Raw genomic sequence first — 21,045 nt, 5'->3', positions numbered from 1 at the left:
GAGCGAGATATAAAAACTGGTGTCTTGAACAGATGGCTCGAAACGCTGGTAATCAACTTTTTACCTAAATTTCTTATTAAAATAATATATATTTTTGGATTATAAATAACTCCTTCAAAATCTTACAATGACAGCTAATAAACAGATAAATAAGCTTAAAAATTAATTAAATTTAAAATAAAAAACACTATTATTTTAATAATTTATAAATGTAATCTCTTATTAAATTTGTTTGAACAAGGGGTGCCTCTGTGAGTGACACATCTACAGAAGCTCTCTGTCTGTTTGTCTTTTTACATTAAATATTACCCATTTCACCATACTCTTCTTCTGCTCAAATTGTCTGTCTCCTTTCTTCTTCACTTTTGCCATTTCAAGAAATCTTGAAATTCTGATTAACAGCAGCTTAACATCATGAGTGCTTCAAAGTTCATAAAATGTGTTTGTGTTGGAGATGGAGCTGTTGGCAAGACTTGTATGCTCATTTGTTATACCAGTAACAAGTTCCCCACTGTCAGTCTCTCTCTTTCTCTTTCTATGTATATATATATGTATGTATATGTCTGTATGTATCTCTTTCCCAACCCCAGTTCATATCAGAAAACACCCATGGTTTTTGGTAATGTGGGTGTTTGGCTTAATGAAAATAAGCCCCATTTTCTTGCTGGTATTGTTTACTTTCTTGATGTTCCTGATGTTGATTGCATGTTGGTTTATTGTAATATTCAGATTCTTGAATCAAAAGTTTGTATCTTTGGGGTTCTTCTTTTCTTCTTCTTCTTCTTCTCTGATTTTAGGGTTTATTTGCAGGATTATATTCCAACAGTTTTTGATAATTTCAGTGCCAATGTGGCTGTGGATGGAAATATTGTGAATTTGGGACTTTGGGATACTGCTGGTATTTGATTAAAGATCCAAATTTTTTAGAGTTTTTGAACTGTTTTAGGGTTTATTTTGTTGATTTCTGACCATAAAAAGTTGATTTTTATATAAGGTCAAGAAGATTATAGCAGATTAAGGCCACTAAGCTACAGAGGTGCAGACATTTTTGTGTTGGCTTTCTCTTTAATCAGCAGACCAAGTTATGAGAATGTCCTCAAGAAGGTAACCTCTTTCAACACTTTTAAGTTATATATATATATATATATATATATATATATATATATAGAGAGAGAGAGAGAGAGGAGGTTGGAAAACCCAAAAAACTGAAGAACTAACATATGGTGAATGAACGGTTACCAGGGTGTTCTTTCCGGTTTTACCTGAGACCCTATGTATAGGGTTGAGTTCCGGTGAGAAAGAGAGTTAAGGTGAGAACGGATGCACATTAGGATGAGATGCACCGGACCAACCCTTGAATCAAGCACTATTTATGGGTGGGTTTGAGATTAAAGGTTATCAAGGGTTCATATCCGTTCTTATGCTTCTTTAACTCTCCTTCTCACCTGACACACACACACATATATATATATATATATATATATGTATATGTATGTATGTGTACTTTTCCAGTGTTTAGAAAGAATATACTAAAGAGAGAATTAACATAACGTTCAGAATGTAAAGTTAATCTTTCTGATTTTGAATGTAAAGAATCTTGAATCTTGAAAAAAGAAGATTCCATGATCAAGTAGAACCTTCTTTGAATCTGTTAAAAATATGAACCTTTGACTTTGAATGTTCTTACAGTGGATGCCAGAACTTCGAAGATTCGCACCCGATGTTCCAGTTATACTTGTTGGGACGAAATTAGGTACAGTTTGCTTTGCATTTTAGCAATCAAGATTTCTTGAAAATCAAGCAGATGATCTAGATTTTTTCGGGTTCTTTTTGCTTCCAGATCTTCGTGATGACAAGGGTTACTTGGCTGATCATATGGGTTCTAATGCCATAACTTACGCGCAGGTACTGAACCATCAAACTGAATAATTTCAAATTCAAATTAAACGTTGACGTCATCCAATTTCCGCTCTAAAATTTGTTCGATTTTGCAATTATTTTTTACTTTTACGATAAAAGAACAGTTCTTATCGATTTTGATGTGAAAAAACTAATAGATTTGACTCGTAAAAGTCAAAACCGAACTCTAATGAAGTTAATGATGTTTAGGGGGAGGAACTGAGGAAACAGATTGGTGCAGCTGCTTATATTGAATGCAGCTCCAAGACTCAACAGGTATTCCATTAAGTCCTATAGAGATAAAACTGTCTTTGCGGATTAATCTTTTTTGTATAGATTGAGAGGATTTTTCATAGATGGAGTGAGCGTGTTTTTAAATTGGGAATAGCAGGTTTGAATTAAAACTTGACTTTCTGCATAACGCTCCACCCTAGAAGCTTACTGAATAAGTCATTTTCTATATCATTAAGCTACTACCAGATGGTCAGATATAGCTGACCGAATAAGCTATGAGTCCCGTTAAGCTCATTAGACTTTATTTGCTTGTTGAGTTGACCCTCAAGATTTAGAATATTATACAATTGAACTGAACTCTTGTTTTCCCGAATCGGTAAAGAATGTCAAAGCAGTTTTCGACTCAGCGATCAAGGCCGTACTACAACCTCCAAGGAGGAAAGAGATGGCAACGAGAAAGAACAGGCGCAAAAGCTCCGGTTGTTCATTCCCGTAAGTAATTGTATTGTACACCACGGATGTCTAACTTTTTCTTGAAAGTTTGAGGTTCATCGGTTCGACCCATTTCATTTTTCGGTTTTCAGTTTTATGGGTCGTATTCGTTTATACCTGTACCATGAAAACCGGCCTCGTGTGAATTTTTGATGATTTGAATTTGATTTTGGGTGATGGCAGGGGCATTCTATGTGGAGGTTGTGCTGCTTAGAAAAGGTTCATCCGCGGATGAATCAATATCACAATATTTTGACTTAAATTTCCAAAATTCTCCAAATGTTTGGTTTCATTTTCGAGGATTTATTTGTATGAGTAATCGTGTTCTCTTTTCCAGAAGTTTATTTGTTTTGGTGTTTTATACAAGGATGCTTTGTATAAATCTGCAAATTATGAGATTTGCATTTTTTTTATGAACCTGGATATCTAACCCGCTATGCGAGCCGACTAATTTCAAGGCGACCACTCATGAAATAATCACATTTGAACTTTCGTGACCACAATAAGATTTTTATTCTCCTTTGCATTTTTGTAGTGTCAAACTGCCAGTCAAGGGAAATTCACCAAAATAGTAAATTTCCTTTGGCCAAATTAAATTTAAAATTTAGGGAGTGTTTGAGATTGCTTATAAAAACAATTTATTGATTTATTCTGGTGTGACATCGATAATAAGCATTTTTGAGTGTTTGGATAAATAACTTATACCGGTGTCAAACCGGTGATAAGAAGTTTTTGAAGAAGTTAAACCCTTCTGACTTATAATAAGTTGATAGGTGTTTTTACAAGAAAAACATAAATTGTTTCAAATAAGCAACCCTTGAGGCATCAAATTCTCATTTTAATCATAGTATAAAGCCTATTTTTAGATTAAAAAAATTTGGAGATCCTTCTGTAAATTTGTGTCATTTTCTTAATATGAAAATGACTTTTATGCAAATGCATAAAGATTTGGATTATTTACCAAACGCTTACCCGGATAAACGTTTACCGGTAAATTTAACATTATCACTTACTGGTATCGTATGCAATAGTTTACCTAGTAAACGTTTACTGTAGTAAGAGTCGTTGCCCTCACTTGCTGGGTAAGATTCTCGGTCCTTGCTTTTGCTCTTACTAGGTAAGATTCTTGGTTCTTGTCATATTCATCCAATAATAAGATAATGTTACTTGATAAATGGTTACCCGAGTAAGTTTTTAGTAAACGACCCCTAATTTTTTTTATCTACCCAAAATACTCCTTTTATAGACGGCTTGAGGAACCCAATCCATGGATGATAAGAGATCGAGAAGTCGGTGTTGCTATAAAACATATCTATACTATATTATGAAACATTTGACAAAAACTCTTAAAAACCATTTTTTATGCATGAAATACTGTATATTGATGCATATTACTTAAAACTTCAAGAGTTCAAGTAAATTATGCACAAGTACAACTTATTAAAGCTCTATGTTTGAATTCGTGTAACTAACTGCGGATAAACATAGTCAAATAGAGGATAAGCATCTCATTTTAAAATATAAAAAATCTAAAATATAATTAGAATAATTATCGAGTTCTAATAAATTAATTAATTAATATCTTTATAAAAAAATGATATTATTAAACTAAATATAAATTACTTCGTTATTGAACCTAAAGTAAATTATAATAAAAAAATTGAATTAAAAATTACACAAAATTGAGAAATTTTAAATAGTTAATTTGATACTAATACCGATATATTTATGTCAAATTTTTATGATATTTTCAAATTTATATTTTATTAAAAAAATAAAAACATCATCGTCTTTTCGAAATCACATGAGACCATATTATAACATCGACTTTTAAAATCACATAAAGTCAAATTATAACATCGGTGATAAGTTAATACCTAGTGTTTGGATAAGAAAAAAGAAAACTGCTTATACCGGTGCCAAACCGGTAATAAGCAGTTTTTGATAAGTTAATCCGTCCTGACTTATGAAAAACTGCTTATTACCAGTTTACCATTTTAATACTATTAACCTTTATACTTATCTTTTTTCCTCCAGATAACATCGATCTCAATCTTCTCCCTTCTCCAGATAACAATATCAATCTTCTCTCTGTCTTTTTTGGTCATTTTACAGATATAAGCAAAATTTGTCAAACACTAAAAAACAACTTATCAGCTTATTGCAGTTTGGTACCGCTATAAGCTAATCCAAACATTTTTTACAAAACTCCAGTTTGATACCACATAAGTTAATAAGCACTTTTATAAAAAAAACATAAGTTGTTTTAAATAAGCAATCCCAAACACCCCATATTTTTTATAAAGGGCGTCCATTAAATATGTAGTATTCAAAATTTCCTATGATAACCGGAAACACACCCACCCGACCGGTAGGCCCGACCCGACCCGATTAATGGTTTGATCCATCGGGCACGAATTGAAATTTATAATTTAGGGTTTATATCGACCGCTGTTTACAAAAGACGGTGAAAGAGTGGCCGGAGCTGCTACGGAAACGTAACAGGGAGAGATTGAGAAGAGATGGGTTCTAGAGATAAGGATCCAACGGCGCCTCACCAACCGCTTTTAAGCAGCCTCGTTGTCCGTCCTACGGATAGTGGTGGCGGTGGTGGTGGTAGTGATTACGAGCCCGGCGAAGTTCGCCGCGATCCACCTCCGTATTCTCGCTCTGATCGATTTCCTGACAATAGCCATGGTTCGTTCTATCGCTTATGTTTCCCCGATACTCGTCTTCATGTGTCGTTTAATTGTTTGAATGCCTTTCATTTTAGATCTGCTTTAGGTTAAAAAAGTCCTTCAAATTTGTTCATAGTATTTAGCATTAGGCGTGCATGATGGCTGTTTCGTCTCTTTGTTTTCCGATTTTCTGTACTTGTTCTGTTAATTTAAACTTAGATTAATCTATTGTATGAAGAAGGAAGCTGCAATGGTCTAATTTTTGTTTCTACAAAAGGTAAATGGAACCAAATTATTTTTCATCCGCATCCCTTTTTGTGTTGGTAGCTTCAATGATGTACGCCCAAACTTTTTCCCCTGAAATCTAAGCAGAAAATTGTTGCAACGCTCGATCATATGAGGCTAAACTGATGGAAAATTGAACATTTTATTCTGTTGTGGTTATTGATGCTATTATTGCTTTTTGTGCTTGGACTTGATTGCTTCTACCGTGCAATTGTTGATGAGAGAAGTTTCAAATGCAAAATCTATAAAAACAATTTATTGATTATGGGGTGATGTGGACTGGGGGATATAGTTGCCTCTTTCTTAGATGTGGTTACTGTTTGAAGATTCCAGCCATGTTTTGTTTTCAGTTATTGTGCAAACTTATCTGTGGATCCAACCTTGCACAGAGCAGAGCCAACTGAAAATACAGCTAGCTGAATATGTTCTATAACTAGTTTGGTCTGTTTGATGTTCTTTGTGACCTTGTAATGCCTTTTGATAAAACAAAAATAGTGGATGGGCAAACGGAAGTCTTACAAGGGCACTATCTATAATTCAGTGTGGATGAGGCCAGAGTGAAGGGAACTTCACTCCAATTCTCTTTGTTTTGACTTTAGTTAATTAGTCATATATTGGTTATGTCAAAAGTGTGCATTAAATTACTGTTTAGTGTATCAAGTATGGATACGATATTTACACATGTTGTTCTTTTCATGTTTTGCTGTGTATTATCTTGTTAGCTTGTGTGGTATGTGAAGAAGGCACAATTCAGTTAGATTTTGTTGTTTGTGTTTAAAAGAGGATGTTCTTGTTCATGTTGTTTGCACTCATTAAAGTGATGTAGAAGTAAACATGTATATATTGCCATTTATGATTGAGGAATTGATGTTTCAATAGTATATATATATGCAGCATGTGTATCACAGCCCAACAAGGGTCATCATCTTACCGATTTGATTGCTTCTTGTGGATGACTTTGCTCTATCTGAAATTTAGATTTCGTATGATTCCATGATACCTTTATAATAACTTGTGGGACTTGTCATGTTACTCAAATCATTTACTGGCTTTATTCATGAGGGATTTGTAGCCGTGTGAAGAAATATCGTTGTTGCTTTGAAATTTCCATGGTTATAGCTACGTTGCAAGACGGTTTTGCAAACTGTTGTTTGTGCCTTTCAATGTGTGGACCAGAATCCATTTGGGGTATTACATTTGTCAATGATTTTGCTATTGTGTTTTACAGCTGAGAAAAGACGGCTGGTGCAAGAACTTGAGGTCTTGAGGAAGCCGGTTATTTTGATTTGAATGCTTGGTATATATGAATTTGGGTTTGGGAATTGTTTTTTGGGTTTTGAATGGGGCGAACTTAATTAGAGGATGCCAGTGCGTGGTCTGGTGGGGTTGGAACTGGATAGCCAAGCCGTTGTTGGGGTTTTATGCTTGGGGTGTAATGATAATGGTATCTGCTATAAGGTTTGAAAATAATGCACGCATGTATTACACCCCTTGAAGAACTTGTTCTGGTCACTTATGGGCAGTTCGTTGGTGTTCGAGAAGCGAAACTTGGCACTGCTACCTTGGTATGGTTGGCTGCAGGAGGATGTGCTTTTGTGGTGCCAACAATTTGGTCTAGAAGAATAAGTGTTAACTTCACTATCATATTGTGTACTTGGGCACATCAGTTTTTTGACCATTTGGATGCCTGCGGTGGTTAATCGGATAGTTCTTAGGTGTAATCTCCATCTCAAATTGGGAATGGTGTGCAGAGGCATTATTTGCTATCTGTGAAAATGAGTGCTTGCTTGGAGATGCTATACCGGTTGTAAACCACCTGGGGAAGTTTTGTAATCCGATCGCATATTTCATGCTAAAGACTGGTTTTAGGTTTGCTTCATTACATTCTTTTTGGGTTTTTTGTGTTAACATGTCTATGTATCAGCAGAAGGATTTTGAAGGAAGTGAATAAATGGGTTGTGTTAGTTGTAAGATTAGGTTTTATAATTAGTGCTCCCATGGGGATTGGTATCTGTTCCTTGCGTGGTTTCCCTTGCTGTATTGCTGCTTCGCTGCAGGTGATTTTGCAAAAGTGGACAGATTTTTCTTATGCTGTTGCCATTATTGCCATTGGCTTCACTGAACTTTGCCTTGAAGTTGGGTGCTCAAGATTAATGAACTGGGTTTTTTTATTTTGATTAGGGTGCTTGAGATTAATGAACTGGGTTTTTTATTTTGAGGTCTTTGCACGGTAAATATGAACCTACAAATATATACTTAACAAGGTAGCTAGATTCAGGTCTTGTAGGTGACTAGTTGTATTTGGTATCTTGTTATACATGAAACTCCAATCGGTAACCGTGGAGCATATGTGGATTAACCAGGTTTAGCCTGCTAATTGTTCCATTCCCATCTACTGCTGATCTGGGCTGGTTATTGAAAGGTACAGCGAGACTAGTTAATGGATGGGTGTGATGTTCCTTCTTTGCTAATTAATGGACGTGTGAATGTTGCTTACTGTTGTTACGGATTTGGTTAAGTTGCTTGGCTACTCTAGGGACGAGATACTTGGTTTTTCCTCTTGGTGTTACTTTCTTTTAATGCTTTGGACTTGACTGGCTTTTCAGGGTATAGAATGCGTGCAGGTTCTACTTCTCCTGTTCGTCGTCGAAATGGAAGTCACCACTACAGTCCTGACTATGATCATTCGGATGGCCCACCTCGCAACCGTGGATTTGGGAGAGGGAGAGAGTCTGGTAGGTATCGAGATTATTCACCTCCTTATGGTCGTGGGAGGTTTGGTGGTGGTAGGTTTACTGGGAGAGGGTTTGATGGCCCTGGAATGGGCCCCGGTTTCAGAGGTGATGTCGTACCTAGAAATAACCCAAATGTCCGTCCAAGAGAGGGAGATTGGATGTGCACAGACCCCACGTAAGTTTTCTATATCCTCTTCTTTGAAGTACATATATCTGTTGAAAAAAGAAAATCTGAATTTAGTGTTTGAATAAAATAGAAATTACGTGGTGGTTGAACTTGTCTTTTGCTAATATCAAGACCTTGTCAAAAGATCGGAGAAAAATTATGTGTCAAGTTAAATATTGTAAAATTCTCGAATTTTTGGTATAATTTGTTAAACTCAAATTAATGTTATAATTTGAATACTTCAGGTTTGTAAATAATGATGTAATTTATTTTAGTTTTTATGATAATGAAAGAGTATTTTGTCATATTTACTTGGTTTTATTCTCATATTATCTCTCAGATGCAACAATCTGAACTTTGCAAGGCGCGAGTACTGTAACAACTGCAACAGGTCCCGTTATGCACCTCCTGGGAGTCCTAGGAGGGGCTACCCAGGCCCACCTCTGATGGCTCGACGTTTCCCTGGACCGCCACTGGACCGGTCACCCGGAAGATCCTTCAACGGCTACAGGTCTCCTCCACGAGCTTTTGGACGCGACGGTCCTAGAGACTTTGGCATCGTGGGTCCTCTTCATCACCCCAGGCACGAAGGGCGGTTTCCCAGGGATCATCATAGGCCCGACTACTTTGAAGATGAGTTGAGAGAGAGGAACAGGTTTGATAGGCCAATGGCACCACTGGATTGGGGAAGAGACAGAAAAGGGTACGACAGACGGCCACCACTATCTCCACCTGGACCACCACCACCTGGACCACCTCAGGTGGGTCGTGGTGGTGGACGATGGGTTCATGACGAGAGAGAACGGAGCAGATCTCCAATTCGGGGTGGACCACCACCTCCTAAGGATTATAGACGAGATGGTTACATGGAAAGGGGACGAGATGACCGAAGGGGCATGGGTCGTGATCCGTATTAGATAGGTTTGTACATCCAAGCTGGTATGGGTCGTTTCGTTAGGGATTGTGGTTGTGTACTTGTTGGAATTTTGTGCACTGGGATTAGGTAATTGGCATGTTTTGGTACTTGCATTACATTTTAGCTTCAGAACCATGTCTTTATGTGAAGAACGTGGTGCTGTGTAGCTCACGTGAGACATCGGCCTTTTTGTTTTTAGAATTTTAACTATTTAGGTTTGCATATTGGCTTGTGGAGCGCAAAAGGGCTCGGGCTTAGGATTAGACATGGCAAAAGGGCTCGGGCTCGGGCTCGGGCTCCACTCGGACCGGTTCATTAAGATGGGTCAAAAAGGTCCGGCTAGGTTCCTAGGTTGGATTTTGTGTGATACACTCTTTCACATTTGGTGAAATTTTAACCTTTGATCTTGGTGTTGGTCTGAATGTATATGATAATTTCGAAGAGTTTCGAGTGAAATTCTCTAAATTTTTGGAACCCCAGAAAAATGTTTATCATGAGAGAGAACTTTTATTATATTCTCATCAATAAGGGGTTGTTAAGCTCTTAATAGTTCTATTAAGAGGCAATCTCTTAATTGTTAAGAGATGGATCTTGTTTGGTAAAAAATATGTCTCTTAATGATTCCTTAACCATTCAGTTCTCTAATTTCATTGCAAACAATTATTGAATAATTATATTTCATTTTGCACTATATCATTAGAGCCTCTAAATCATTCCGACTACTTAATTATTTTGCATCAAATCATTTTACAACCGGCAAAGAGCTCCTAAAAAACTTCAATATTAAATGTCTAGAAGAAAGAAATAGTATATTAAATGTATGAAATATTTAATAATATAACCAATGTTGTAATCTCCAAAATGAAGTATTCACTAAAGTTGACTGTAATTTTTCTTTGTGGAGATTTTGAATTTTATTTCTCTATTTTAGAGAAATTTCAAAGAATTTGTAATATGTCATTGGTACTGATAATGCCCATACCTAGGTTTATTTCGGATCCAAATTCTCTATTTGAGCTAGTGCACCTTTAAGCTGAATCAAGAGTCCATAAAATAGCGGTTCGACCTGGGGAAGGTCAACACAGTTCGACTCTAGTAAAAAGTCAAAAATTATGTCGATATGAGGAATAAAATGCGTTTGTTTTAAAAAAAAAATCATCCTTAACCCTTGAAATAAATACATGTTGTCCTGAACATTTAAAAACGACTTTTAAGATAAATTTGCAATTGAAAGAAAAAACATAAATCATGAAAAAAAGTAATAAAATCCAAACGAAGAGAAGAATAAACAAAAAGCCACCCCTGGTTCAGTTGTAAGTTATATCTATAATTGTACATGAGGTAATGAGTTTGATTCTTATAGCTAATATTTTTAGCAAAAACATTTGTAGAGCGCCGAGAAGCAAATTTAAACATAAAGAATTTGGTTTTAAAACATCTGAAAATGCCCTTCAAAATCAATGGGTACACCTTTTAGATAACGTTATTTTCTTGCAATAAAAGAGCGAGCAGGTGCAAAGGAACCCGCTCCGCTCTTAAAAGGTCCGCCTTGCTTAAGTCATTAGTAAAGCCCGACCTTTCGATAGGTCAATGGTTCAAACCTAACTAAAACAACAGCTTCTAATGATAAAATATAATTGAAAACTCCATTAAGGAGATTTGAAACTAGAGATGTAAGTGAAAAGCAATAGCTGACCACATTCAGACTTCATCAACTTTGAATAGTTTCATGTCTAAACAAAAATACTGAACCAAACATTATAACTTTAACAAGTTTTATTACTATCCTTCTTGCGATCTGATCGATGAATCACTTGTTGCCTACAGACGAGCCCTCGAACTTGTAGACGACAATGGAGCACTCTGCAAAACCCATGAACACATCAGTATTTTATTTGCCATATATAAACATTATATACTTTAAAAAAGGCTCAAAATCATGAGAATACGTGGAACCCCCAGGTTAATCTCCACAAAAGCCATTTTGAAGAGAGAGAAGGTTCCAACATATATAAAAGAGAACTGATCCAAGTCTAGCCTATGTGGAACTCTAACTCACCCTCTCCAATAGGCATGGTGATTTGCCCCGTCCCATTGGGGAACCCGGTTCACTCGCCCGTTTGGGGGCCAGGATCCCCGACATGTTGAAAACCGGGGCAGGGGCGGGTTGGGATAGTGGAACCGGAGCCAGGGATTGCGTTCCCCGCTCCATCTCCGCCCCGTTGCCATGCCTACCCTCCAACAGTGGCTAGATGGACACATATTGCCCCAAAGTGGTAGACCTTGGATCTAATACCATGTAGAATATATGGACCCCATATTACTCTCCAGAAGAGCCCTTTAGGAGAGAAAGGAAGTTCCAACATATATAAAAGACAAATGGTCCAAGTCTAGCTGATGCGAAACGGTAACAAGAATTTCCGTAACAAACGACAAAAGAAAGTGTACGAAGAAACCGGGTTGCGTTCTCACCAATGGGACACTGTTTTTCGCTCTTTCTTCAAGAAATCTTGATGGCTTATAGAAGTTACTATATTGTTCAGACCATTTCTTGAGACTTGTATATATGTGTTTGGCCCCAACCAAATCTCCCCAAAACACAATACCACCACTGCAATAAACAAACAAACAATAAGATCTGCTTGTAACAATTGTCTTCAAGAAAAGGAAAAAAAGGATTAAAGATACGAATATAAACAACGGACCGATAAGAAGGAAAACTCATCCCAAGAACCGATGCAACATCGAGATCGGATGCTCGAACCACAACTCCTTCCTCAAGAACCCGACAAGCCTCATTCACCACCGGAAACAAAATCATCTCCACTATTTCTTGGTCGGTGATCGATATAGGCTGTCACACATAGTTCAATACACACATAAGAAATTATAGTATAAACCAAACTAAACGGACCCAGTAAATTCCACAAAGAGGTAAGAGTATCTCCAAAGATTCTCCATAATTTCTTTAAAATATAGAATCTAACGGTTTAAATTTCAAAAAGAATTACTACAAATTCTCTATTTTCGAGATTTTAACATTGATTATATTATTAATGTATTATATAATTTTATCATCTCAATACACCTTTTTAGAAGAAAAAAAAACCTTTATTTTATACCCACGTTCAGAAAATTTTCTCGATCCGCCTCCGGGTAGAGAGGTTGTTTCGGTGGTAAGGAATTATAGTATGTTGGTGGTAAACCCAATGGTGGTTAGATTTGTCAATAAAGGATACCTTCCCTCCTGGCGTTAAATTGACTAGTCTTTTAGCCTCCTCTATGATCGGGAACACCTGGGGATCGGGTTTCGGCTTGCTACCCTTCTCGTAAAGATAATATCCTTTTCCATTGTTTTTACCTGAAAGAGTAGTCTTGCGTAAAGGAAAGAGCTTTGCTGGAAAGATTATAACAAACAAACAAAACGGTCGTGTAAAAGGAATTTACCATTTCGCCCGCTTTTGATTAGGAGGTCGATTATAGGAGAACGGAATGTGCGATCAGGAAAAGCGGTCGCAAATTCTTTACCTACAGCAAGAGCTACACCGTATCCAGCTAAATCCTGAAGCCTACAATCACAAATTCATATATTATCAAAGGTCTCAACCTGAAGGACAATGGCATTCTTGATTTTTCAATTTTCCCACGACGGTAATTTGCTCAACGTCAATGTATTACTTTCCAAGTTCAAATCTTTAGAGTTTCTACAAAAGGGTTTGTAAGCCGGCCCACACCGTTCTACCCGCAGCGATATCATGTCAGAGGCAAATCAGGTACACAAGGGCCCACTAGGTGGTTAGCTTAAGCCAACTCTGCTATTCCCAAATGCTTAATTTGGGCATGTGAGATTTTAATTTTGAGCCATAAATGAAATAACTCGTGTCGATTTTGAATTTAAAAACTAGGTGGTTTACCTTGAAAGTCCTGATTACCCGTAACTCAAAATTATACAAATGTCAAGGTGAAGAAACTTACTGGAAAGGACCCATTGGGAGTCCAAAGCTGCTGATCAGTCGGTCAATTCTAAACAAGTCGACACCTAAATGAAGCAAAATATGCGCACCCTGTGTGTACGGAAAGAAAGTGCGATTAACAGCGAAGCCTGTACAATTTCCCACCACAACTGGAGCTTTCTTTATAATCTTTCCAACTGTCATAAGGTCTAGGATCACTTGTGCAGAAGTCTTTTCTGTTCGGACTATCTCCAATAGAGGCATCACATGAGCCGGACTGTAATCATTTTCGAACAAAAATAAATATTAGTTAGGAAAATTTGATCATCTTAGTAGGATGGAAGCAGCCTTCGCCTAAATTGGGCTGTTTGGTTGGTTTTCCATTAAGTCCTGTATGGATTAAGATGTTTGTGTGCATTAATCTGTCTGTATAGATTGAGAGGTTTTTGTCTAGGAGAGTTTTTTCATAAATGGAATAAACATGTTTTTAATTTGGGAGGGGAAGGCTTGGAAAAAACTTGGCTTTCTATATAAAGCTCCCTTTAAAAGCTTACTGAATAAGCCACTTTTTATATCATTAAGCCACTACCAAAGAGTCATATGTAGCTGATCGAATAAGCTGTGAGTCCTATTAAACGCATTAAGCTGCTAACAAACAATCCCTAAATGAACCCAATATATACCATTGAAGAAAGGGTTTGGGGATGGGATGGCAGCAAATATGTATACACATACATACACACACATATTTATATATAATTACTGTTCAGAATTCCTGATTCTAGATGTGCACTTTGTACAGATTTCGAGTTATTTGCATTACCACAAACCATAGAGAAAATAGTTTGAAGATATGGGATTATGTCATGTAACCTGAAGAAATGTGCCCCCACAACTCGGTCTTGAGATTTTATTTTCTCTCCAACCAAATTGAGGTCAATCGTAGATGTGTTTGTTGCCAAAATGCAATGAGGGGGACAAGCCTTCTCGATCTCGCTGAAGATCTTTTGCTTCAACGGAACATTCTCGATAACGGCCTGCGATCAAAACTCGATCAAACAAATATATAGGCTCGACGTGTCATTATTACACTTATTAATTAACTACATGACAATTTTACCGTTGATAATAAAGAGCATAACAAATTTCTTCATCTCGTAATTATAGGTAGAATTGGAAAGTAGGCACTTACTTTGAAAGTGGAAACTTATTTGGGGACAAACTAAAATAGAAATGTGGACACTTGATTTGGGACGGCGGGAGTAATATATTAGGACGTAAAACAATTAGTAACAAACAATCTCTTATAGAAGAAAATACCTCTATAACCATATCCACGTCTCTGAATTCCGAGTAATCTAACACGCCTTTAACCATCGACAAGACCTTTTCAGCTTGAGCCTGTGCTAACTTCTTCCTTGCAACCAAACCTCGAACATTTGCTACATGACGGAAAGCATCATTGTGGTAAGTTTATGAAAGATAGAAATCCTTCAATAATGGTGAATAAGTCACATACTAAAATTATCAGAGTCGTCTATTTACCTTCGATTGTTTTTATTCCCTTCAGAAGATACTCGGAGTTGATTTCTTTAAGAACAACGCTTATATTACCAAGGATAAGGGCTGTAGCTATTCCTGACCCCATTAAACCTCCACCGATCACAGCAACTTTCTTGACGGTCCTTGGCTTGAGACCAATATCGGTGACGTTAGGTACCTGTCAATTTTAGAAAACCAAGTCAAGATTATAGAAATTCCAACATTTGAAAGAGCAAGATGAAATGTTAAAAATAAACCCATGATTGTACCTTTGAGATAGCACGTTGTGCAAAGAATACATGAACAAGACCTTTCGATGTGTCTGAAACAACGAGCTCGTTAAACGCCTTGACCTCCTGAGGAACAAAATATTAGATTGTTTTAGCTTGAATAATGCAATAATGCAATGGGGTTGCTCTTTTATAAGTCTAAAAGTAAAACAAGATCTCGATCTTTGTTATAACATTAGAAAGACAAGTTTCGGGCCGTTTACCAATACAAATAAAGTAAGCGCTAACCAAGTATGCGGGCTTTCTGGGTAAGAGGTTCGGTTTTGGTAAGCACTGACTAAAGCACTGGCAGAGTCAGAAAACAACCCCTTCCTTACTCGGTCGGCATATTTGTGTGCCAGAGTGTGTTGATAAACATCCCCTTTTACTGGGTAAGCACCTCTTACCCTGCAAGAGGCAGTTAGCAGGTAGTAAACAGAGGGGATGTTTGGTTGATTTTCCATTCAGTGTGGATTAATTTGTCTGTATGGATTGAAAAGGTTTTTGTTTAGGATGGTTTTTTCATAGATGGAAGAAGCGCGTTTTTTTAATTGGGAGGGGCAGGTTTAAAAAAAACGTGGCTTTCTGCATAACACCCCCCTAGAAACTTACTGAATAAGTCATTTTTTATCATTAAGCCACTAACAAACAGTCATGTATAGCTGACCGAATAAGTTGTGAGTCCCATTAAGCTGCTAACGAACAGGCCCAGACCCTTAGTAAACAATGGTAACAAGTCTTTTGGCCCAAGCATTGCTTACTAATAAAACAAAAGAAGTCATATGACCAAAATTACCTTTAAAACGCCGGCATACCCTCCATGAATAATGCCTTCCTCAATCACGTCAAGGCAAGCCAGATGTTGTGGCATATTAGGAGCCGTGCGTTTGACTAGTTGTCTAGCATTCTTAAGTATTTCACGTGCTTCAGATAAAGAACCGATTTTATCTGTGCGATGAAGTGCACGAACCCATGGTTTACGTGCCTCTGCGATGTCTAAAGCCCATTGCCGAGAGACTTTCAACAATTCTTGGGGAGGCACAATAGCATCAATAAGACCTAGCTTTTTCCCTTCCTCAGAAAGTATCGGTTTAGATGTCTGCGAAAGAAATCTTGAAATAAATATCACCAATTCCACTAGAAAACTTATGATGATTTAACAATATCGAAGAGGAAAGGAGCTCACCAACATCATATCAATTGCCTTTGACAACCCCAAAAGCCTAGGAAGTCTTTGGGTACCTTCAAAAACCATATTCAAGCGTTCATTATTTAGTCAACTCCATTAATAAAATCAAAATAAGTGTAGTTTGTCCCAAAACAAGTGTCCACTTTCAAAAGTTAGTGTCTGCTTTCATTACCCTTAAAAGTAAATGCGGTGACTCCTGGCTACCCGCAAAGCAGGTGGTTGCCCAGGGATTAGTCGGCTTGCATAGTGGGTTGGATATCCAGGTTAATAAAAAAAAGTAGATTCAGATACTTCCATTCGCTGAGGCGCCAAGGATATAGATTATAGTCAACGAATCCCATGGAATTTTCTTGTCACCTAGGGACTGGTTATACATAGGGAGTGTCTTTTAAAAAATATAAATTATATATCAAGTTTTTCACAATTTCTACAAGATCTTCAAGTTTTTTTTACCAAAAACTTCATTTATTTTAAGTTTTCCAAGTTCTTTTGGAAGTTTTTCAAGTTCTTTTAAGTGTTCCAATACTAAATTTCAAAAATCATAATTATAAAAACATGTACAATATTCTTTTTGTAAAAATATTTAAAGTGTAATTGAATGACACAATTAGAGATTTTACAGTGTATTTCAATAAGATATTGTCCAAAAAAGAAAATCTTCAAACAATATTTTTTATATATTCAAAATCAAAATTATGTTTTGGAAAAAAAATTGGGACCAATTTGGGCCCGACCCGGTAGGGACCGGGCTTTGTACATGGAGAATTGGCCGGATGTTTTTGGTAGGGACCGAGACCGGTTACAAAAGAAGAATCTCAGCCAAGGACCGATCTGGCCCGGCCCGAGACTGATTTTTGGCCATCTCTAGTCCGGATCGACCGTGTCGGATTGCCATCAATTTGTCATTTAGTTAATTAAAAAGTGTAATAATTACACATTTATAAAACCGTGTGCCTATTTCATTGTGGACATTTATTACAGGTGTAAGGAAGTATTTATTGAATCTCACAATAAAAGTTGTTACAGATATTGTACCTCCAAAGCCAGGCATAACTCCAAGAGACAATTCAGGTAAGCCAAGTTGAGCTTTCGGAGCTGCAATACGGGCATGGCATCCCTACATAAAACAGCACGTTTAAAATGCGTTCACCAAACCAAATTTGTGAACAAACTTTGAAGCCCAAAAACTACAAACCATTGCTATTTCTAGACCGCCCCCAAGCGCAAGTCCTTGTACAGCGGCAACTATGGGTTTCTTGGCATCTAAGATTACCAAAAAGAACAAATTGTGTTAGTAAATGAAGACTTTAGCGAATGTCATACAAAATACTAGTAACTGGGAAAAGAAAAGATGATGTTTATATATAACACCTTCAATTGTGTTGGTCACAAGGGCAACAGATACATCCGGTAATTGAGATATGTCTCCTGCCATAAAAATAATTAATTATTGGGAACATAATAGATCATTAGTTTGTTGCAAAGATGATATCTAATGAAGTTGTACCATTCTGATGAACTCGCTGGAAAACATTGATGTCAAATCCACCTGAAAATCTCCCATTCTTGCCTTCATAAAGTAAGAGAAGTCAAATTTAGTACTGGAAATGACGTGTTTGACTACAAAATTTCAGTAAATGTATACTCCAAACACTACAACTTCAAAGATGTTAGTGATGAATTAGTATCAAAATCTAAATCAATTTTGTTTCTAAAAGGTGGAAACCACTAGGTTTGACATCAAAAGGTCCATATGTATCTTTTTCTGGAATTAGTGAGCAGTATGAATATCCTCAGAAACAAGCAACTATGCCCAAAAAAAACACAATCTTCCATTAACGTCAAAGAAACCCAATGAATTAACATCAAACAGTTTTGGATCATCCAAGTTAAGGCTGATGCTTGTTTACATCTAAATAGGCTGAATGGCTTGAACCTCTGAATAGGTCAGAGCCTAAGTCCATTTGTTAAAAAAATCTGAATAATTGAATGAATGATTGAAGAATTATGAGACATAATAACCCAATTTTATTATTCAAAAAGTTGCCCAGATGCACTGTTGTTTCATAGACAAATTGTCATTCCCACAAGATAGCCGTTTTCATCTTCTCCTTCGATTGCTTCACTATCTGCATAAATAACTACATCACCAATCTCTTATCCTTCTCTTCAGATATCTTAGATTTTTGTTCAAGTAATGGGTCAGATGTGTTCATGAGTGAGTTGCCAAAGCCCCTAAACTTACTTAAAGTGGGGCTGGGTTTAGCAGATGAGCCTTGTAAGTTCGGGTTTCTTTCAATTTGCTATTTTTTCCAAGTAATACAGATTTTGTCTCTAGATTATTCCTTTAGTCCATCAAAAAAAAATTGCATGGTTTGTTCTAACTCCAAAGTAGTCATTTCTCAACGTTTTAATACTTTAAACCAACCTCCAATGCGTTTACGTTAACTCTCATCATGTGCACATATAACCAAACTAAAAGCTGAATTGATGAATCTTCTTGGCATCTCTTATATGGGTAATGCATACTTACAAGAATAAAGCAAAAGATTGCTGAAATCTCCTAACTATATTTCTTGAATATTAGTTATTTTTTTAGCATTTTTGTTTCAAGAATCATGCTGAGATGGTTATGTTTCTTGAGTATTTGCTCATTCAAAACCAAAGCAAACACACACAGTATGTCTCCCTTGATTCCTCAGGATATCTCATCCAAAATCACAACGATAAGAAACGTGTTTAGTCTCAATCTTGGTGTAAACCCACCCTGTGTCATCCACCGGGGTCCCGACCCAAATCATTGCGCACTTGTACATATCTTGTATTGCATAAACATACATCCAATGTACCCCCTCTCTCTTCCAGACTCCTCCAAATCACATCCTATGGTACGCTATCATAAGCCTTCTTCAAGTCCACGAACATCATATGTAGGTTCTTACTTCGCTCTCTATACTTCTACATGAGGGTTTGAGGAGGTGGATTTAGCTTGATGGTCAACCTCCCAAGCATGAAGCCAAATTCATACTCCATCACTTTGTCTCATGCCAAACCCTTATCTCAAGAACCATTTCTCATTTTCATGATGTGCTAAGTACCTTTATACCTCAATAGTTGGCACAAGTTTTTTGTTCTTGTATAGTGACACCATCACAATAAGCCTCCAAGGGGTGTATGTAATACATGTGTGCATTATTTTTCAAGTTGTCATAAGCTTTTCTAGTCTATCAACCAGCCTTCTTGTTAAAAATGGTTTAAAGTAGTAACGTCTGTTTATTAGAGATGAAACCCTAATCATTGGGTACTTCTTAGTTGCTAAACATACCCTAAATTAAAAAACAATCCAATTAAATTGGATTGAAGAGACCACAAATAGAAAATGCAGTAAATTCAATGAAAACAAAAGCTGGATTCAAGAGATTACCGATCACTTCTTTGTTTTTTACCAAACAGAAGATAAATCAGGGAAAAAGAAAAGGCAAATTCCATCAAAAAAAAGGTGGATTCAAGATATTACCAGTCAAAACGATCGCTTTCACATCATCTCTCCTCATAGCCTCAGCAAATTTGTCCTTCAACCCACCAAGAACTTAAGAGAAAAAACCCAAAGCAAAACAAATGATCGATCATCGAGATGCAATTGAAGTGGAAAAATAACAAACAAATAACTAAATCCCTTTCGTGAGATCTAATCTGTAGAAAACCCGATTGGATTAAAGAATTTATATGCAATAAAAAAGAAAACCCCAGAAATGAAAAAGGAATTAAGCTTGATTTCATGAAATTTTATAAAACCCAGTTGAATTGAAGAAAGATAGGAGCTTACTTGGGACAGCTAAGGCGTTAACAGGAGGATTAGAGATGGTGATGAGAGCAACACCATCGGAACCGACCTCCATCGTAACGATTACTTCTGCCATTGCTGGTGAATTTTGTTTTGCAAACGAAGAGTCTATCAAAGTCAATAGAGAAGAAGAAGTTGATGATGATCAAGGGTTTATATAGAGATAGAGATCGAGTGTGAAATTGACCATGTTTGTTGCCTTGATCGCTTGGTTCATGATTGCGTATCACTTTGGCTCACGCACCGAGGCCTGAATTATCAAAATAATTATTATTTATATTTTATAGCAATTTATTTATAAGAAAATTAATTGAGACAATTATTTTCAAACTTTGTATTATGTCAAGGATGAGACTGAAGAGGTTCAATCGTATAGGAGTGTCGCTTACTAAATAGAGGTGTGTGCACACACACACATATATATATATATATATATATATATTAGAAGGATACTCGTACAATACAACGAGATATATCTTGATTTTAATGTTTCGTTTTATTTTGTATCTGAAGATGTTATAATACGGTTTTTATGTTGTTTTAAAAATGGGATAATGTTTTTATTTTTGAATAAAATATAAAGTTGAAGATATCATAAAATTTCGAAAATAAATATATCAATATTAGTATCAAATTAACTATTTAAAAGTTATTGATTTTGTGTAATTTCTTTAATTCAATATTTTTATTATAATTTAGCTTAGATTTAATAACAAAATAATTTATTTTTGATTTAGTAATATGATTTTTTTATAAGAATAATTTAGAACTCAATGATTATCCTAATTATATTTAATATATATATATATATATATATATTTAAAATAAGATATTTATCCGGAA

The 21,045-nt window shown here is 36.3% G+C and overlaps 3 protein-coding genes across 3 annotated transcripts; 2 read left to right on the top strand and 1 right to left on the bottom strand.

Moving 5' to 3' along the window:
* The first annotated feature begins 263 nt into the window (after positions 1-263).
* On the top strand, positions 264-3,001 carry LOC112504619 (rac-like GTP-binding protein ARAC7). Its single transcript, XM_025108570.1, has 8 exons — positions 264-513; positions 811-898; positions 995-1,104; positions 1,690-1,753; positions 1,841-1,905; positions 2,110-2,175; positions 2,516-2,625; positions 2,809-3,001. Exons 1-8 carry the CDS (start codon positions 415-417, stop codon positions 2,837-2,839), a joined length of 633 nt encoding a protein of 210 aa, XP_024964338.1. The 5' UTR covers positions 264-414; the 3' UTR covers positions 2,840-3,001.
* A 2,079-nt stretch (positions 3,002-5,080) lies between these two features.
* On the top strand, positions 5,081-9,812 carry LOC112504618 (RNA-binding protein EWS). Its single transcript, XM_025108569.1, has 3 exons — positions 5,081-5,322; positions 8,195-8,498; positions 8,830-9,812. Exons 1-3 carry the CDS (start codon positions 5,148-5,150, stop codon positions 9,404-9,406), a joined length of 1,056 nt encoding a protein of 351 aa, XP_024964337.1. The 5' UTR covers positions 5,081-5,147; the 3' UTR covers positions 9,407-9,812.
* Positions 9,813-11,079: 1,267 nt separating this feature from the next.
* LOC112504620 (peroxisomal fatty acid beta-oxidation multifunctional protein AIM1-like) lies at positions 11,080-20,346 on the bottom strand. Its single transcript, XM_025108571.1, has 18 exons — positions 20,185-20,346; positions 19,876-19,947; positions 17,866-17,928; positions 17,730-17,786; positions 17,554-17,621; positions 17,394-17,475; positions 16,356-16,411; positions 15,966-16,268; positions 15,170-15,256; positions 14,904-15,078; positions 14,679-14,800; positions 14,232-14,395; positions 13,381-13,635; positions 12,853-12,974; positions 12,645-12,766; positions 12,111-12,259; positions 11,878-12,016; positions 11,080-11,268 (listed from the first exon to the last, which is right to left on the bottom strand). Exons 1-18 carry the CDS (start codon positions 20,276-20,278, stop codon positions 11,227-11,229), a joined length of 2,172 nt encoding a protein of 723 aa, XP_024964339.1. The 5' UTR covers positions 20,279-20,346; the 3' UTR covers positions 11,080-11,226.
* Between the last annotated feature and the right edge of the window lie 699 nt (positions 20,347-21,045).

Source organism: Cynara cardunculus, unplaced genomic scaffold (genome assembly GCF_001531365.2).
Source record: "Cynara cardunculus var. scolymus isolate 2C unplaced genomic scaffold, CcrdV1 Un_Scaffold_6198, whole genome shotgun sequence".
Classification (NCBI taxonomy): domain Eukaryota; kingdom Viridiplantae; phylum Streptophyta; class Magnoliopsida; order Asterales; family Asteraceae; genus Cynara; species Cynara cardunculus.
This window is presented reverse-complemented; position numbering and strand designations above follow the sequence as displayed.